Source organism: Tetrao urogallus (assembly GCF_951394365.1).
Source record: "Tetrao urogallus genome assembly, chromosome: 2".
Lineage (NCBI taxonomy): Eukaryota > Metazoa > Chordata > Aves > Galliformes > Phasianidae > Tetrao > Tetrao urogallus.
The window spans coordinates 106,326,800-106,346,458 of record NC_136814.1 but is presented as its reverse complement, the minus strand read 5'-3'; the positions used below and the strand labels follow the sequence as shown (position 1 = coordinate 106,346,458).

Genomic DNA, 19,659 nt, shown 5'->3' with positions numbered 1-19,659 from the left:
GCCGGGGCGGCTCAGTGCGCATGCGCATTCTGCTTAGTGAGCATGCGCACTGGGGCGCACCCAGCGGTTGTCATGGAGACGGCGTCGCTGGGAGCGAGTGCAGCCGCCATGAGCTCGGAGCCGAGGTCGGGCCTGCCCTTCCTACCGGGCTGCTCCTTCAGGGACCCCATGGTGAGCGCAGCGCCTGGGCAGCCCAGCTCCCGGGAACCCTCGGCATCGGTGCCTCAGGCCCCTTCCATCCGGGGTACCCCCAGTCCCTGCCTGGTCTTGCAGCCCTGCTGAAGGAGCCCTATGAGGCCTCTGCACAGCCCAGCTGCTCCAGGGTCCTTTCAGTGAGCCGTGCCTGTCTGGTTCCCTTGGAAGCCTGGTGTCCCTGAGCACATTCCCAGGGAACCTGGTACTCCTTCAGACCCTTCTCTAACTCCCCAGGAGACCTGTCATCTCCAAATTCACCTTATATCTCCTCAAAGGCCTAGCCTAGTCAGCCTGCCTGACTAATCCCCACCTACTAATCCCCATGAGAGGTTGGGTACCTCCTCAATTAACCTAAAATCCCCGGGGGAACTGGTATCCTGTGAATACCTTACGCCCCAGCTCACCTGACACCCCTCAGGATATCCACTAGTGACTCTCAAAGGACTTGAGATCCCTGTAAACTCACCCAAGGGATCTGATACCCACTGAACTCTTTTCCCAGGGAAGCTGGCTTTTCCCAAAGCCAACAGCTGCCTGCTGAGCTCGCTCCTTGGGGAACTGAACTCTCTGAACCTACCTGATTCCCCTGACCTCATCCACAGGAGCTCCCTGAGCTTTCCCAATGCAATTTCAAGTCTGTTCCCAGACAAGCAGATATGGCTGAGCCCAGCCTCCTTGGTGCTTTTAAATTCATCCCCAACATACCATTGCATCTTGAATCTGATATCTCCTTAAACTGCCCTGATAGCTTTGGAGAGTAAGGTTTCCCAAAACAGAACCACTATCTGCAAACTTAACCCTGGGAGATCTAGTACCCCTGAATCCATTCTTTAGTTGCCCTGCCAATTCATATGATACCCCAAGGGAAGCATTACTCCAAAACTGACTTTATAAACAGGCAGACCACTGTTTCTCTGAACCACCTCAGTTTTCTCAAAGGGATGTGTTCTGTTTCCTTCGTGGCTCTGGGCAGCCTGGTCTGCTGGTTGGTGACCCTGCACACAGCAGGGGGTTGAAATTAGATGATCACTGTGGTCCTTTTCAACCCAGGCCATTCTGTGATTCTATGAGCCTACTTCTCATTCTGATACTGCCCTGAACCAGGACCCATACAGTCACCTGATGCTTCCATAAATGCCTTCCTTCTATCCCCTGGAGAATTTAATCCTTGATAGGCATATGGAACTGATGCTTTGGAACCTGAGAACTGACAGTCTGTTCAGAGAACTGGTATCCCTCCACTGAACTGATACCATTGCAGCCTCCAGGATTCTCAAGGAAGTGAGACTTCTCAGCTGTACTAATATTCCTTGGAAGAAGTAGCCTCATCCTCTGCATCTGAATAGATATCTAAACAAGGAAGGTATTTTTTCCCCACTCCCACAGGTCCACAAGTTGAGGATTTGATAACCCCAAATCTTCCCAATATCCTCTTGCAAAAGCAGTACCACAGATGAAAAGTGATACTCCCCAAGTTCCTTCCAGTACTGTTTTGGAGCAGCTGACAACTCTGCACTTCCTTCTCCATGGGAAGTGAATATCTCAGGTCTTGACACTGTAACTCATCTTCAACTCAGTGCTATTATAATGGCAGTCTGAGAAACCAATGCCCTTGAATTTTCCTGACAGCTTCTCTCAGAAGCAATGTTCACCACCTTCAGTAGGAAATGGATACACCAGGGCATGCTTGATATCTTTGTGGAACTTAATAGTTTTAAGAGTGGGCTCCTCCATTTCCTCCCAGTACCTGGAAAGGCCCCAGTATGCTCTGGCATTGCAGGATAAGGAACATCATGCACTTGCATGTGATCGTGGGGCATTCTCCACTGCAAAACAAACAAACCAAAACATTGGGGCATTGCTCCACGTCTTTGATCTTAATGTTGAAAACTAACCCTTCCATGTCTTCCTGATACCTCTGGTAGATCCTTCTCCCCAAAGGAAAGACCATGACACTAACCCAGTCCTCGCTTTGGGATCTGAAAGGGTAAACCTTCTGAAGGGATGCTGAGCCCTGCTGCAGGTCAGTCAAAAGTTGTTCTATCCGTATCACTCACAGAGCCTCTTAACTTCCACTGTACCAGTCTTGCTGGTGCCTTCCAGCACAGTCACACTGTTTTCTAAGTCAGTGACGACTGAATTTTCAACAGTAAATGGAGTCATTCACTCATACCAAATACTCTCAATCGTGCAGTTATAAAGGTTATCTCAGCATTATTCTCAGTAACGACTTGGAAATTTACAATGCAAATCTCTGCCCCTAGCGAAATATTATTTCTTCTATCAGCAAAACCCCACCTGCTTTAGTCATGTGAATGCTTCTACTGACATCAGTGGCACTGTGTGCAGAAGAAACACCCACAGGATTTAGCAGAGCAGATTGTTATTTTAGAGTAACTGGAAGCATTGCCCTATTGGTGATGTTTAAGGACACCTGGACCCCAGAAATGTCTGTGCACTGTTGCTCAGTGAGTGCTATCACCTCACTTTGCCTCTGTGTTCCAGCCTATAAAATGGTCAGCATAATTCTTGTTTTTCATGTGAATTTGGAGACGTGCTGTAAAAAACCTCTGCATTCAGATAAGATAACGTAGTTAGTTACTGGTTTAGATGCACTCTAAGGAACTGAGACCCTGGGAGGAGAAGCAGTTTCACAGAATCACAGAATCACAGAATCACAGAATCACAGAATCACAGAGTGGTTGGGTTGGAAGGGACCTCAAGGATCATGAGGCTCCAACCCCACCACATGCAAGGCCACCAACCTCCACATTTCATAGCAGCCCAGGCTGCCCAGGGCCCCATCCAACCTGGCCTTGAACACCTCCAGGGATGGACAGGGCATCACAGCCTCTCTGGGCAGCTGTTCCAGCACCTCACCACTCTCATAGCAAAGAACTTCCCCCTGACATCCAACCTAAATCTCCCCTCCCTCAACTTCAAACCATTTCCCCTTGTCCTGCTGTTATCAACCCTTTCAAAGAGTTGGTTCCCCTCCTGTTTGTAGGCTCCCTTTAGGTACTGAAGGCTGCCATGAGGTCACCCCGCAGCCTTCTTTTCTCCAGGCTGAATGAGCCCAGCTCCCTCAGCCTGTCTTTGTAGGGGAGCTGCTCCAGTCCCCTGATCATCTTTGTGGCTCCTCTGCACCCTCTCCAACAGCTCCCTGTCTTTCTTGTACAGGGGGCTCCAGCCCTGAATGCAGCACAGCAGATGGGGCCTCACAAGAGCAGAGCAGAGGGGGACAATCACCTCCCTGTCCCTGCTGGCCACCCCTCTGCTGATGGAGCCCAGGTGTTTGTATGAAACTCTACAGACATGGCAAGAAAAACTTAATTCAGTAGTATTTATCCAATATGGGCTGGCAGCAACTGAGATCAGGAGTTTACATTCTGGGTTTTCCCTTTCAGTTTTGCATTACTCACCTGATATTGTGAGATGTAGCCTCGTGTTCATGCCCTTAAAAGCCTGTGTGCTTCTGACAAGCACTGATATTGCCAATCTAAGGACAAACTTCTTGGTTTTCCTTTAATGTTATTCCCACAGCTTTCCTTTGGTATTTATTGAACAGGAAGGAATGGCAATCCTGTGGCAGGGCTGCTGTTTATGAAACATTCTGTTAATGTGTCTCTAGTAAACTCTCTTGTTTTCACCTGACCGTGTTTTTCTGACTGCACTGCGACATGTGTAGGACCAGCTCAGCGAGAAAACAGGCAATTACAAGAAATTCAAGTGGGGCCTTGAAGGTATAAATAAGATTAGAGGCTTAACCATGGGGGGCGAGGGAGGGGGAGGAGGAGAAGTGGTTCACATGCCTGAGGTTGCACTGATTGCGAGTCGCAGTCTGGCAAAGGAGCTGAAGCTTTTTCCTTCAGGGCTAGAAATGCCTGCAATTCTGTTTGATTTGGCAAAACTCGAAGTAAAAGCAGAGACTTTATCGTAGAATCATAGAATGGTTTGGGTTGGAAGGGACCCTTAAGATCATCCGTTTCCAATCCCCCTACTACAAGCAGGGACATCTCCCTCTAGACCAGGTTGCTCACAGCCCCATCCAGCCTGGTCTGGAATGCTTCCAGGAAGGAGGCAATGCTTCCAAGGATGGCTCATGCTCGTGGACTCACAGTTTCTCCTGCTCTCCTTGTTCTAAGTGCCGAAAGCCCAGTGGGACCAGCCAGCCTCACGTTGTTCCAAATGCTTTCAGCAGCAGATGTGGGCTGTACTGCAAGCTGAGTAGCCTCCTGCCAGCCAAGTCCAATCCTCCTCTTCAGCAGGGAAGAACACAACTGGGCAGACAGAGCCGACGTTCTGTTCACAGCTCTGATGTTTCTTCTGTGCCCATGAGCAAAGCGGGGACCTTCCTGTGGCACGTGGATAATTATTGCACTTGAAGAACGGCTTGATAGCTGACATGAAGCAGATAGCAAAGACAGGAAAGGGCTCTAAGAAGGTCAAAACCAAGAATAAACCAACAAAGCTAAAAATAACAGGAGAATCCTATCGTCAGTGTTGTACGGCGCTCACAGAGACAGAATTCTGTTTGTCAGAATGGGTTTCTCATGGATCTGTTGCAGCACCTTACTCTGTGGTTGTGCAAACCTTGACATAAGTTGTGGGGAGAACTGATACCCTGCAGTGTGTTTCCTAATTCCAGGTCTGGAGGCATGACACACCTTGACTGAACGCAGCAAGGGAAATCCTGCAAAATCCCCAGGAGAGGTTTAACAAAACAGCAACAGAAAGCACAGAAGGTGCACAGCTACACTCCTGCAGTAGTCAAGGCAGCATCATGGGGCATAACAGAGTGAGGTCCCTTGGAGCTTTGCACTGCTGGAGCACAGAATAGGGAACAAAAGGTTTGTGAGCTAAATACTAGGGCAGATCAAGTGCAGTTGCCCCATTCTGGACACTGAGGCTTGTGATAAGCCTGTGCCAGCACAAGGATTTGAGTTGACTCTGATGCTTTGTTCCTCCAGTCATTTAGTGTTTATTCAGCCTTCTTGATGTAAGCATTAAGTAACTGCTGCATTAGGTTATAATAAATCACTGTGGAGGCATTCTGGATATCAAACTGTCACTGTTCTTCTGTGCTTTCAGTAGCAATATCTACTAAGTGCCTGTAGGATTTTAACAGCTGGATTTTCTTCCACAGAAAACATCCTTTCATCGCTCGCAGACGCTGGGCTACAAAAATGGGTTTGCCTTTTCTCGGCTGCCAACAGTGGGGATCGGCGGGGAGCGACTGTATGTGAATCAGCCTTCTCAAGCTGAATTAGATGAATTATCCAACACGGGACCCACGCTGACCTACGGGCGAGCCAAGAAGGCTCCTCCTTCAGGCTTCCTTCCAGCACACGTGGCTTTGGACAAAAAGGTATAAAGAAGTTTATTCCAGGAATATCGGCTGGCTGAGTTCGGAGACATAAACAGTCAGCTCCAGGGTTCATGGGACAGCGTACAGCAGTTTTCAGATGCCATAGCCCTTAGTCAGAGACAGCTGAACCCCAGTGTGAAAGAGGCTTTCTTTGCTCAGGAGGAGGATTATAATACATAAACGATGTAAGACATTCCCTGCGAGTTACGCCGGAGCATTTCCAGCAGGAGTTTGAAAAGAAATTTGATTAATTCTGAAAAGCTTCAGTTTATAACCATTGCCCTGTAAAACACAGCCTGCCCTCCTGCATTTCCAAAAGTGTACTGAGGTTGTAACTGAGCTTAAACTGTGAAGTCTCTCTGCATTGGAGTTCCTGCTAGACTGTCTAGCTTTGGTCTATCTATATATGCTCATGCTTGTCACCACAGCGTGTTAGAGCCTGCTGCTCCAGCTTTGCTTCCTGCATTAAATCTTGGTGATCCTGTCAGACTAGGAGGTGGCTCTGTGTCTGCAATCCTGAGCTGACCCTCGCTTTTAACGTGCTGGTTGCTCTGAACTGCAGCTGCAGCCAGAAAAGTCCCTGCAGAGTGTGAAAGGCTCAGCAGCCCTGAGCACATGCAGGGGTTGCACGCTGCCAGGCAGCTCTGGAAAGACAACCCATGGGAGACAGGGTGGGGGACAGACGTCCTGTGTTAGTTACTGCTTCAGGGGCCATTCTTTCAAAGTAATGTAAACGTTGCTGTTTTAATGTCAGATACTTCCCTGTCCCTTCATTCAAACTGTAGTAGTAACTGCTTGATTACATAGGTCAGTGGGCTGATGTAGGCTGGGTATGCAAGGCTTGGTTACCCACCTACGTCCTCTTACAAGCAATGAATGCTCTTGAAGGCAATATTCCTTGTCCTTCTTTCATTCACGGGACTGAGAGTGACTGGCTTTTGGCAGGGTATGCAGTGTGTGTTTCCTCTGTGTCCTGATTTCTTTCCTCGTTCCTCCAGAACAGATTGCCTCTTCCTGCCTATGCTGGATAGATGTGAGTTCAAATGAATAATACAGGTCCAAAAAACCACAAATGTCATCAAACTGTTAACTAAAATCACCAGATCGTTTTGCAGACCCTTGAAAGAAAGTCAGATATGTCTGTAAACTAGATGCTGACAGTAAGCAAGCACTAGTTGGTAGGTAAAATAGCAGATGATCATGGAGAAAAGAAAGTGCTGTATTTATGACAAGTGTCTTGTGCAGCCAAACTTAGAGAAGGCAAATGTTGATGAAGGCCCTCGTGAAGCCTCCATCATCAGTCACAGATTGGGCTAACAGCTGGCTTTGATGATTTTATAGATTACAATCCAGTAATTTTTCACTGCCAAATTGGAAGTACATTCTTTGGCTTAACAGGCTAACCGTGGTGTTCAGTTTGTTTCTTTCTCTCTCCCTTTGGGACCTCGTCCCCCTGGCAGGTTTTGAAGTTTGATGCCTATTTCCAGGAAGACGTTCCTCTCTCTACAGAAGAGCATTTCCGTATCCGCCAAGTCGGTATCTATTACCATTTGGAAGATGACACCATATCTGTCATGGAGCCTGTCGTGAAGAACTCTGGTATTCCTCAAGGCAAACTGATCAGACGTCATCGCGTGCCCAAGAACGACGGCAGGGATCATTACCACTGGAAGGATCTGAATCGAGGCATCAGCATCACCATGTATGGCAGAACATACCGCGTCGTTGACTGCGATCCATTCACACAGGTGAGTTCCTGTCATGGAGAAAGTGACACTGAAGAATCCCAGGTGTTACACGAGGCAAGATCCGTTAGAATCCAGTCTGGTATTCTCTATCTGCAGCTCTCACCCTGAGAATGCTCGTGATCTTTCATTTTACATTTTGTGGAGACTTCTTTCCTCATAACAGCAGGTATTTCAAGGTACAGTATTTGCTCTGAGAGCAGTTTCATACTTCTGCACCATTCTCTGTCCTGAAGACTGCACCCTACACTACAAATTCTAAGGTTGTTTCTGGGTTAGGAGAATTGGTTTAATTAACTTCTATCTGTACAACAGTTCAGATGCTTAGAGTCCTGATGAACCATTGTGCGTAGACGAGAGGGAAATTACCAATCTTAATTATTTTCCAGCTTAATACTCCTCTGATAAGAATAGGGGATGGGAATGCTGTCAGTAACTCGGCACTCATCTGCAACAAACCATAGTCAGTGGATTTAGAATCATAATATAAGCTGACCTAAGACTGTTTATTCATTGCCTGTTTTTTATTCCTAGCTATTTCTATACCGGTTACATTCAATGACAACAACACAGTGACTGATAGTAACATATACCAATATACTGGTATTCTTTTAGACTGTCCCCAGTGCAACCTGGGCCCTGGCCAATCCCTATTCTTTCAAGCAATTCCCAGGATCAGTTCAAGAGTTTGAGCACTCTGGGGACCATTCCCAATAGATGAGTTCCATGCAGCCAACTTGTTCTGGAGGCTGAGTGAGTTTAGATGCGGGTTGATCCTTGCCAGTTGGCTTCAGTGCCCAGGAATGTTCCCAGTCATGTAATCTGTTAGTACATACATCTTTGCTGAGTGCATGTGGGATCTGCTCTGCTGGAACTAGATGGCCGTTCAAGTCAGTTGACATCAGATGAAGATCTGGTTCTCCTGCTAATGTTGGCTGTTTGATGGAAAACATGGCACAAGCTATGTGGGTCTACGTTTCAAGGCCACCAGTCTATTTATCATCAACTGGCATGCTCTAGATCAGAGCTTGAAAGTGTAAACCTGCCCTGTGAATCTTCAGGGTGATCTCACATGCCCAATGGAGGTGTTTGCACAGGTGCTTCCCAGGCTGGGTATTTTCACAGGCCACATCCCAAAGCCAAACAAGGAAGAAGTCCATTGACTTCTGTGGTTGTTTTCAGTGACTGAGGTGAATGCACAAGTAATACCCTAGAGTTTGTTTATGCATCTAAGGTAAGCCAAAAATCCCTTTCTAAACAAACAGATTGTCCTCTTTCTGTGGGAAATGTGCTTCTCCTGGCAGATGAACTAAAGCTGCTACTCTGGACACATATCCTTCTGGCCAGGGGGCCTTGGAGGGCCTGCTGTGGGTCACACAAACTTCCAGTGTCTGACAGAATGGAGAACACTGAATCTCTTACAAATTCAGACTGCTTACATCCATGGTTATACACTAACGTAATCTTTTTAATTCACAGAGAAGAGACCAAACTGATTGTTATTCTCCATTTAATGCCCCAAAGGCAAGGAAAATTGTGCTCAAGTAGAATTGGACTGAGGATGTTGGGGGCAGGACTGCCCTGCATAATAAGGGCAGACAAAGCAAGAAACATCTTAGTTGTCCCCTGTTGTGTTTGCTATGGCAATGAACTGAAACCCCTGCAGCCTGGTGAGCTATGCAGAATGAATTTGCAGTGTTCTGGCAACACTCATCTCAGGCAACCTGTAATCTCTGATCTTCAGATAGCTTCAACCCATCTTTTATCTTCAGAACTCAAGTCAGCAATTCATACATCGGATGACTTTCCTAGGTATTCCTGGAGAGCCAAGGAATTGAACTGAACCCTCCAGAGAAAATGGTTTTTGATCCCTACACAGAACTGCGTCGGATGCCCGTGCGGATGTACATCACACCATCAGATTTTGACCAACTCAAACAGTTTCTGACTTACGACAAGCAGGTGAGTGATCTGGCAGCATCTGTATGTGTCACAGAAACCTGCATCTTGTGAGTGCCTGCAGCTTTGTTCATTCTGAAAGATCTCAGTCCACTGGACAGACTCCAGATTTGCTCCTTTTTTCGCATTTGTGAGAAACAAAATATTTCATCTTTTTGCTCAAGTTTGTGCCTTGTAAGCAGTTTCTCCTTGGGCTGCAGAGCCCATTGTAACGATTCTCTGTTTCTTTCTTGCTCTCTGTTGTGATGACATAGGATACCTGCCTTCAGAAGTTAGCAGACCAGGCCAAATGTTGTTCTATCAGAAATGGGTATGCTACATTCCCCCAAAACATTGAAGCTAGGTGCTAGAGTGAACTGCTTCAGATAAATACAAATGCCAGTTGCTCTGACTGCATTCTCCCTGTGCACACAGTTGACTAGCACTCTTCTTCCTGCTTGTCCTTCTTCTTTTTATCATCTAACAACGGTGTAAGAAACCCTATAGACCACCCTATAGTAGTAAATACAGCAGGGCTCAATGTTAATGACTGTTTACATGGGTTGATAGTGATAGAACAAGGGGGAATGGTTTTAAGCTAAGATAGGAGAGGTTTAGGTTGGGTATTAGGAGGAAGTTTTTCCCCCAGAGGGTGGTGAGGCACTGGCACAGGTTGCCCAAGGAGGCTGTGGATGCCCCATCCCTGCAGGCATTCAAGGCATGTGGCTCTGGGCAGCCTGGGCTGCTGGTTGGTGACCTGCACACAGCAGGGGGTTGGAACTGCATGAGCATTGTGGGCCTTTGCAACCCTGACTATCATTCAAACAGTTACTGGACATCAGCTGGGCATTAGCATAGTCAGAATCATATCCAGTTGCTGTTTTGGATATGATTGCCTTGTTTTGAGAAAGGCAAACAGTTTTACTGTTTGGATGTAAGCTAGACTATGCCCACTGTATTACTGATAGTTTAGCCTTAAGGACTCAAGTCTGGGCCAACTCCGTGGAAGCTGTTGGATGGCCTGTTTAGGAGCTGCACCTTGAGGAACTCTTGAGCTGTTCCACTATCTGCAGCAATCCCAGTAGGTGATGGACTTGGAAGCATTGTAGTGTGAGCTGTTCGATTTCTGTGCCATTATAGAATAGAATCATAGAATGATAGAATGGCTTGGGTTGAAAAGGAGCACAATGCTCATCCAGTTCCAACCCCCTGCTGTGTGCAGGGTCACCAATCAGCAGAGCAGGCTGCCCAGAGCCACATCCAGCCTGGATTAAAACAAGACATTTTCTATAGAAGTGAGATGGGGTCTAGAGTGAATGCAGTATCCTCAGAATAACTACAGACATATCCCTCTGCCTTCGGTAGAGAATTGGCCATGAAACCTCAATATTTGCCATGAAACCTTCAAAATTAAATTCTGCCTCACTTTATTAAGTTTCATTATAAAAATCCCAGTGCTCACAGTACAAGGGCTTGGTTCTTCTGCACTTGGCAGAGAAGACTGCTGAGTTACTTCCAATCACCCGTCCTTTTTTAGCCAAAATCGTTTGGACAAAGCACTTAGTAATTCTAATCCATGTTTGTTTTTTGCTGCCTGTTTTTTATCCGCCTCAGGTCCTTCGCTTCTACGCCATGTGGGATGACACCAAAAGCATGTTTGGTGAGAATCGGCCTTACATCATCCATTACTACCTGGCAGATGACACAGTGGAGGTTCGGGAAGTCCACAAGCCCAATGATGGCAGAGACCCATTCCCAGTACTCATAAAACGCCAGCGCTTGCCCAAAACCTTTGTGGACAAGAAAAGTAAGTTTGGAGCAGCCAGCACGTCTGTCTGTGCTAAAGCACCTTGGGGGGTGGAGGTAGATGTGGAAACTGTGTTAGAGGTGCATCAGTTCAAGAGCTGCAGGCGTCATCAGTTTGTGGCCAGAGGAGTATTCTTTCAGTGATCGTTACAGTCTGTATGCTGGGAAGCAGAGCACTACCAACAGCCCTCTGGAGATTTTTATACTGCTTTCTTTTGCATACCTTTTCACTGAGAAATATTAACATTTACCTGATTGCTTTGGGTTTTTTTTTTCCCTTTTGCTCCCTTGTCCTTAGAGACCTTCCCAAGCTGCGTGCTGGAAATCTCTGATCAGGAGGTACTTGAGTGGTACACGGCTAAAGATTTTGCTGTTGGCAAACCTACCACCCTCCTTGGACGCACGTTCTTCATCTATGATTGTGATGAGTTCACACGTAACTTCTATCGTGACAAATTTGGCATCACAGACTTCCAGCCAGTGGAGATAAAGGAGAAACCACCTGAGGAAGTACCACAGGTACTGTAAGCAGTTTTGAAAGGGAGAGAGGGAAATCTGCAGTCCATGTGTGCTCTGGTAGTGTATTTTCTTCTTAAAGAAAAGAGCAAGTGGAAGAGTAAGTCAAAGAAAGCTAAGGGTTAAATTAAAGAGCAACTTGAGGAATCATAGAATCACAGAATCCATTTGAGTTGGAAGGGACCCTACAGGCCATCTGTCCCACTCCCTACACTGAATAGAGACACCCACAGCTCCATCAGTGCTCAGAGCCCATCCAGCCTGACCTTGGCTGTCTGCAAGGATGGGGCACCCACAGTCTCTGGGCAACCTGTGCCAGTGCTTCACCAGCTTTATCATAAGAAACCTTTTCCTTATATCCAGTCTAAATTTCCCCACTTTTAGTTTGAAAAGTCCCCCTTTTCCCATCACAGCAGACCCTGCTGAAGAGTCTGTCCCCTTCTTTCTTACACCCCTCCTTTACATACTGACAGGCTGCTCTCAGGTCTCCCTGCAGCCTTCCCTTCTCCAGGCTGCACAGCCCCAGCTCTCTCAGCCTGTGCTCATAGGAGAGCTGTTCCATTTTTGGGGCTCCTCTCTGGATGCTCTCCAACAGGTCCACGTCTCTCCTGTACTGAGGACTCTACAGTGGGATGCAGTACTCACAGAAGGCAAGCCAAGGATGGACGGTCAAATTAAGATGAAAGTCAAAATGTCAATTGTTAGTAATGTAAAGGACAGAACTGGCACTCTGACTATGCCTATACTAGAAAGTTGTATGTCAGGGTTCGTTTTCTGGCTGCCAAGCAAACTGGAATGGTCTGGCTGCAGTCATACCACTAAACTCTATCTCACTTCTTCAAAAAAGAATTGCTGAGTCCCAAATGCCTGTTGGAGATGGTCACTGCCCATGTTACCTCCGAAGGAATGGAATGGAGTATTAGCTGGCCCAGTCCACAGACACGATGGGGCTTAGGTTAATAGTGTAACCACACAGGTGATTGAGTTCCTGTACACAGGAAGGGTTAGTTATTAGTTTACCCCTAGTCTCTTTATTCAGAAAAACTACCTGGCTTTCTGATGTTGAGATTTTCTTAGCTCTTATGGAATATTTCTATAAATGAGGGATATGGATCCAACACGTGGCTGGCCTAGAGCATTTCTGCTGGGCAGAGTGTCACAGCTGTTGGCACCTGGCAACAGAAGAAGTCTTTTCAAACAGATGCTTTCTTATAAGCTGTCTTGCAAACATTTTTGTGTTCTTTGTTTCAGCTCTTTCTCCTTGGTATCCCCTCTGACTGCAGGTGATTCCTCCCTATAATGGTTACGGCTTCCTCGAAGACTCCCTTCAGAACTGCTTTTCTCTGTTTCCAAAGCCTCCCCGGAAAGATGTAATTAAAATGCTGGAGAATGACCACAAAGTGCTGCGATACCAGGTAGCCCTGGTAAGTCCTTTCCTTGATATTGTGCACGTGTCAGCTCGTGTTGTAGAGTTAGAAGAACGGCAGGAACATGCTGCTCAGACAAGGCTGGTAGCAAATTTTGTTCTTTGCTGGTGGCTCAAGAAATAAGGAGCACATGACCCTTAGGAGATCCCATTGGGTTACTGTGTGCTTGCTGTGATAATTAGTGGCACGCAAAGGTAGGAGGGGAAAAAAAACACAGCAAGGCCAGGCAGTGTAAAATAGATGTGCTACAAAACCACAGCCATTTATGGAAAAACTCCCACTGACATCAGCACGTGACAGATGGCCCTAATTGAAACAGCACTGCAGCTGGGCTCTGTGCCTCTGCCTGCCTCCAGCTGCTGCCACAAGCGTGAGCTTGCTGTCTCTCTGCTGCTGGATCCCAGCACCTGTCCTTCCCCAGGCTAATCCCAGCTGCAGCAGCCAGCAAGGAGCTGTGCTGGCAGAGCAGCCAAGCGTCAGTGTAGAAGCAGGGGAGTCCACGGGGACGGTGCTTTCCACCCACAGCAACAGTGTTCAGGCTTTGGCCCTTGTACCAGCTTTGCAGCTGGTTTATGCAAGGAACCTCTGGCACGTCTAGCAACAGCGATGGCATTTCCTGTGCTGCCTGGTGCCTGCCCTCTCCAAACACTCAGGGTGAATAAGGGCTGATTTCTTTTCCCTATTGTGCAGGAGTTCCTAAAGGTCACAGCTGATGAGTTCAGATCAACTTTATTTTAAACTAAGTAAGTAAAACCAATGGTGTGTCAGGGGAGTGTCTTCCTGTGAGTAAGAGCTGAAAGCAGCACCAGTCCCTCTCGGGCAATCATTAAAATGAAATATATAACTTTAATACTAAACTTTACAGCCAGCCTTCCTCTGCATGATGAATCATTCCATATAGGATATTCCTTTCTCTTGAATTACTCAGTCTGGAAATACTGAATGCTCTTAGTCACTGCAGCCCAAACTCTGCTTCTGTTAGCCTGACTAGAGCAAGTAAGCTTTGAAATTCAGGTATTTAATGCTGTTACCCTGTGACAGTGTATATGCAATTTTTGCCTAATCAGCTGTTTAGATTTACTCAGCTAGAAAAAAAAAAAAGTTATAAACTCTGGGCATGGTTCAGATGTTCTTTTCCAAAGCCACTGCATTTCCTCCAGGAATCACCAAACCCTGTGGACGCCAAGCGTCGCTTCATCCTCTCTTACTTCCTCTCCAATGATATGATCAGCATCTACGAGCCACCAGTCCGTAACTCTGGCATCATTGGAGGCAAATACTTAGGAAAGACCAGAGTTGCCAAACCAGGCTCTACTACAGAGAATGCTGTGTACTACGGGCCCTCTGACCTCACCATTGGTTCTACCATTGAAGGTAAGATCCGGTCTGGCTTGGTAATACTCTCTGAGCATTGGCTTTTGCTGCCTGATCTGTCACTTATTGCACAGACAGCATATATACCTTCCATCATTAGAAAGATCTGTACCTTCTGGATCTCACTGCTGTTCAGTTTCCACATCACCTGCTGGTGTGAATTGATGTAACTCTGTTATTGTCAGTGTGTGGACCGTGGACATAATTAGGAAAATAGATACATCCTTGCTTTAATACCTCTCCCACAGTGTTTGGCCACAGGTTTGTTATCACTGATGCTGATGAATACGTGCTCAATTATATGGAAAGCAATGCAGAAAGTTTTCCTGCGACAACACTGCAGTCCATGAGGGATCATTTTCACCCACGGCAGGTGGTGGAGGAGACTGCCAAAAGGTAGGCTTCAAAGGATGGCACATGGAGCTAAGTGAGACTCGGGGCTGACAACTTAGGGGACTTCCAGCAGCTTCCACGGGCTCCAGTTTGCTGTCTAGTGGCTGCTCAGCTGATTATGCAGCTCCAAGGATGTGTCTGAACAGATACAGCGGGTGGTCAAGAGTGTACAGTATCATGTCACGGCTGTCACTGACCCAAAAACCCTGTGGGACAGCTCTGGCTCAGCAGCAGAGACACCTTCAGGTGAATGAATGCAGTCATCTTTTTCCAAAAGGGAGCAGTAAACTGTGATAGGAGCTGCTAACAGTCACTTCATCTGGTTGCAGGCTCAGAGGAGCATTGGTGGATTCGTTTTCACTTTTGCTCTGGCTCTCAGCCTGTCACAGCCTGTACATCATCTCCTTTTTTAGCTGTCTGTCTGGAGCCACTGTAGTCCACATAGTAACAGTCCTGTAACCTCAGGACACCCTTTTGAGTCAGTTTGTGGAAGTTCAGAGGCTCTGGTTGAAACTTGAGCTGCATGCAGTACCTGGGACCATATAAAACACACAAGCAAACCCTCTTTGTTCCAAAGTATTTGGTGCACAAAGCAAATGTCATGCAGACAGAAAGCAGTTTCCCTAATGTCCAGTATCAGGATTTAGCTTCACCTGCAAGTTCAATCTGAGATGAGCTTGCCATAAAAAACAAACACCCCAGAAGCCTGCTGTGTATTCAGAAATACAGCCTGGTCAGCCATGGGGGGCAGCCAGCACGAAAACATCACAGTAGGGCTGTAAGAAGTAACTTTTACTTTCTATTTTCTCTTTCCTTCCACAGTGATGTCCCTGCTCCAGGGACCAACAAGCAGGAACTGGATGAACTAATTGCACGGGTTCAGGAAGAGCTGAAGCTCCATAACTACTTGAACTACAGTAACATTCGGGAGGCATTACTTTGTTGTGACAAGGATGAGTCTGGTTTCCTCAACAAAGCAAAATTTTTATCTGTTTGTGACAGCCTGAAAGTGCCAACCAGCGCCGTTCTGGTTAACAAGGTCAGAAGGAAGGGGTGCTGTGCATATTGAGTTTCACCCCCTGTCGTGTTCTGAAAGATGTCTTTTACAAACCAACCCAATCCAGGCTGAATTAACAGCCGTTCTGTCCTACAGAGGGGAACAGCTCCAAGAAAAGGGTGAAAGAATCCCAGTTCAGAAAGGCTTCTGAGCTGTTGGACCGAACCTTTCTCTTAAAGGAGGAAGTAACAATTCCTGTCCTTTACATAATGCAGGTTGTCCCCAGCATGCTATGAAAGGCTTGGTCAAGCCTTAGAGATGAGCAGAAGAGGAGGTTGCAAATCGTGATGGAGATGAAGCATAGGTTCCTGTGGAGCTACTGAGTGTTGTGACTTAGGCACACCTGGGCATGAGTAGAGATGACACTGAGATGCTAAGGGGATCACCCTTATGAAAGCTTAGACACACTGTGAATTTAACAGCAGCTGAATTGAAGACTTAAGAACTAAATGTTTGACAAAGAAAAAAATAATCATAACCATTACAAACTCTTTCCACGTTTATTTGGCAGCCTGATCGTGCTGTGGGAAGTCAGCCTACGATCCATCTTTCTGCATTTGTGCCCGTTTGCTGAAGCTCAGTGAGCCTGTAGCTCACAAGGCAACTTAGCTTTCTGTGCTGCCATATTTCAGGCCCCCTGTGGCCATTAAGTTAACCCAACTGAAGCAGAGCCTTGCTGGGCACGGTGAGTGAAAGCCCATGGAGATCAGTCTGCCTAAGAGAAAACGTGAGAGAAACGGCAACAAAAAATGCCTGCAGAGGGGAGGGAGAATGCTTCCAGCAACATGACTGCCAAGGATGCTTTCTTAGCACAAAGTGATATACAATAGATTAGGGGCCAGTAAAGGCAGGCTCACGCCTGAAAGAAACCCAGGAACCAGAGAGAGTATTGCCCCTGATAGAAAAACATGTTCTACCACAGCCAACTGTGAGCATCACAGACATGGAAAGGTGCATCACACGCAGCTGGTGTCCCTGAATGTGCACTGAGTGCACTGAGGCCTTTGGCCAGCACCCATCCTTGCTGTTCCAGAGTCCACTGGAGATCCCTTGGCCTTGAGGAACTAGCTGGTGACTGCTCTTTCTTCACTCATGCCAAGAATGGGAGTCGAAGCAAAAAGTCTGTAATAACTGAGTTTGAATCTCCATCTAGACCTTGGCACTAAAAGCATCTCTCTTGAAATCTTAATAAGAACGTGCCCAGAGCCCATAGCAGCATGGCAGCACTGTAAATGAAGCACATGGCAGATGGTTAACTTGTGTGGCCTGGAGAGGAGCACAGCTGTCAGTCACACAAGAGCAAACCTAGTAAATGTGTCTCCAGGCGACGAGGGGAAGAAGAATCCTTTCAAGGAACTCTGATATTAGACCTTTTCCATTTCCCTGGGTGTCAGAAGGAGATTAGTTATGCAATTAAGGAAACAAAAGCCTTCTTTCTTCCCCTTAAGCATACAAAGGCTATAGCTCTGTAACACAATGCAGGGTCAGGCATGGATACCAGAACTGGTTCATTAGCAGGGCTGTCACTGAGCTCAATTATCTGTGTCTCCACTTGCTGCCATGTGCACGTACCGAAGAGACACCACCAAACGGTGCCTGTTCAGATGCAGGCCTCCATCCTGCTTCTGGCAGGGATTTCGGTGAGGTTTCTGATGTGCTGTGGCCTTTGCCAGTCTTTGGCCACAGCTCCGTTTTTTGTGGCTCTGGTGTCACTGTGGTGACGCTTAGAGGGCAAACCCTAACCCTAACACTTTAACTCTTGTCCTTGCATCAGTGTCACCTGTAGGCACTCAAGGTTACCTGTGATCCAGGACTACAGAGCCAGTCCGCTCTTCTGCTCTGTCACATAGAGTACCTTGGGCACTTTTCCTTACAAAAACATTTGCAGGTTCCTCCAACTCTTTCTGGCATTGCTTCTTTTTTCCCCCCAGCTGATTGACCTGTGCTGCTGTGGAGATGACAAGATAAACTACCGGGACTTCCTCAGGGCCTTCCCCTCGTGACCCTCGCCTGGAAGCCAAAGCACAAGACAAGCAGTGATATCTTTAGCTGAGCTGACTGTGAGACCTCACACTTCAGAAAGGACGCTGTGCCTTTTACCTTTGCTTCTTTTCCTCTCTCCCTTCCTTCCTTCCTAATTTCACCCTCACTTGGATAACCTTCCCAACCTACTCCTGCCGTTTTTGCTGCCACCAAATTCAACCTCCTAACTGCTGAATATTGGAATGAAACCCACAAGAAAAAAGAAACGTTCTGGAGAACCACAGCCAGGTTCTTCTACTTGATCTCTCAACTTTTTAATGCTGTACAGCAAGGCTTGCTAGAGCTAATGGAGTGACAAGCATCTAGATTTCATACAGAGTTGAAAGGGGCCTGCAGTGAAGACTGCCAGTTTAAATGTTTATTTACATTGCAAGAAGACCTAAGAGCTCTGTCAGAAACCATAATAAATGCATGCTTGCTAGTGTGACTATAAAGTTATGCATGGCTGCTGTGAAAGTGTTAAAGAGTAGGCTTTAAATAAATGTACCTCAATGACTAGAATAGCTAAGGATTAAAGTAAGAAAAAAACCCACTACCACAAAGCCAATTGTGACTGTGGCTTTACTTGAAATGGAGTAGTAGTTTTGCTCTCACGTATCTCATGGAAATTGCAGGGTCTGCACACAGATGTGCTGACAGCAGCTCTGCATTTTTTAACAAAGGGTTGGGAGAACGGTTTTAGAACTGAGATTACATCTAACCCCAGCTCATGCAACTGTCATCTTACAGGACAGGTCCAATGAAAAGGAAAAACTAACCGTTGGCATAGCAATAGGGCTATGACACTTCTGCTCAGGCTGCTCAGCTCTCCCTGAAAGGAAACATGGCAGGAACCTTCTCAGCCCAGCTGACACCTGCCAGGAATCGCCACTGAGCGCAGACGGAGGGCAGCTATCATGCACACAGAGAACAAAATGCCTCTTTAACTCAGCTTTTTGTGCTGTGGGTTCCCACTTCCACTGCCTCCCCTGTTTCAGGAAAGGTCCCTGCTCTTCCCTTCTGGGCCCATTTTGTGCTGCTCTTCTCTCTGACTGAGAATTGTTAAAGCAATCTCAGGTCCATCTCAGATTTCAAAGCATGGCTTGGTGTTGTATGAGGTGCCTTCCGAGCAGCAGCAGCTGCAAAAGACTTAACTTCTAACAGCCACCCTACACAGCTTTTCCAGAGGCCCAAGAACTTGCAGTTGAAGTTACAGCAGTTACAGGCTGTAGAAAAGAAAGTGAAAATTTGTTTTCTGCATGTGCTATGAAAGCTGTAACCTAATACTTAACCAACCCATGCAGCATGCCCAGGGCCAGCTGCAGAAAGCATACAATTGAGCTCACCAGAAACTATGCACCTAAACCACATCAAATGAATCATATCCTACAAATGCCCATATCCTCCACTCCCAGCAAGCGAGGCAGCCACTGATAACTAACTCAGAAGCAGCTGCCCATGCTGTAGACATGGGAAATTCAAGAATATGAGCCCTAGCTATGGGGAATATGAGGACCAAAGTTATGGACACATCTGGCGTGGCAGGAGGGAGAGGAGCACGGCCCATCCCAGCCTGCTCTCTTAACTTAGCAGCATGGTAAAGCGTCAGCAAGCAGCAGTAATGGAAGAATCTATGCCTTTTATTTATTTATTTCAGAAAATACTTCTGTTGAGTTCATCACAAAAGTCATTGAACAATAAACGACAACGAACATAAACCGTACAAAAAAAAAATATATATATATTTACGTGACAGGAAGAATGAAACAAATGAGAGATGGATAAAATATTGCAGACTGTCGCTTCCCCACCGCCCCT

At 46.7% G+C, this 19,659-nt stretch overlaps 1 protein-coding gene across 1 annotated transcript; it reads left to right on the top strand.

Annotated features, from left to right (window-relative positions):
- Positions 1–108: 108 nt before the first annotated feature.
- On the top strand, positions 109–17,822 carry EFHC1 (EF-hand domain containing 1; the record flags this gene model as incomplete). The annotated part of the gene is made up of 11 exons (XM_079532887.1): positions 109–171; positions 5,342–5,563; positions 7,024–7,311; positions 9,121–9,270; positions 10,861–11,053; positions 11,351–11,571; positions 12,852–12,992; positions 14,156–14,369; positions 14,618–14,765; positions 15,585–15,801; positions 17,751–17,822. The coding sequence occupies 11 exons, from the start codon at positions 109–111 to the stop codon at positions 17,820–17,822; spliced, it is 1,929 nt and encodes a 642-aa protein (XP_079389013.1).
- Positions 17,823–19,659: the final 1,837 nt, after the last annotated feature.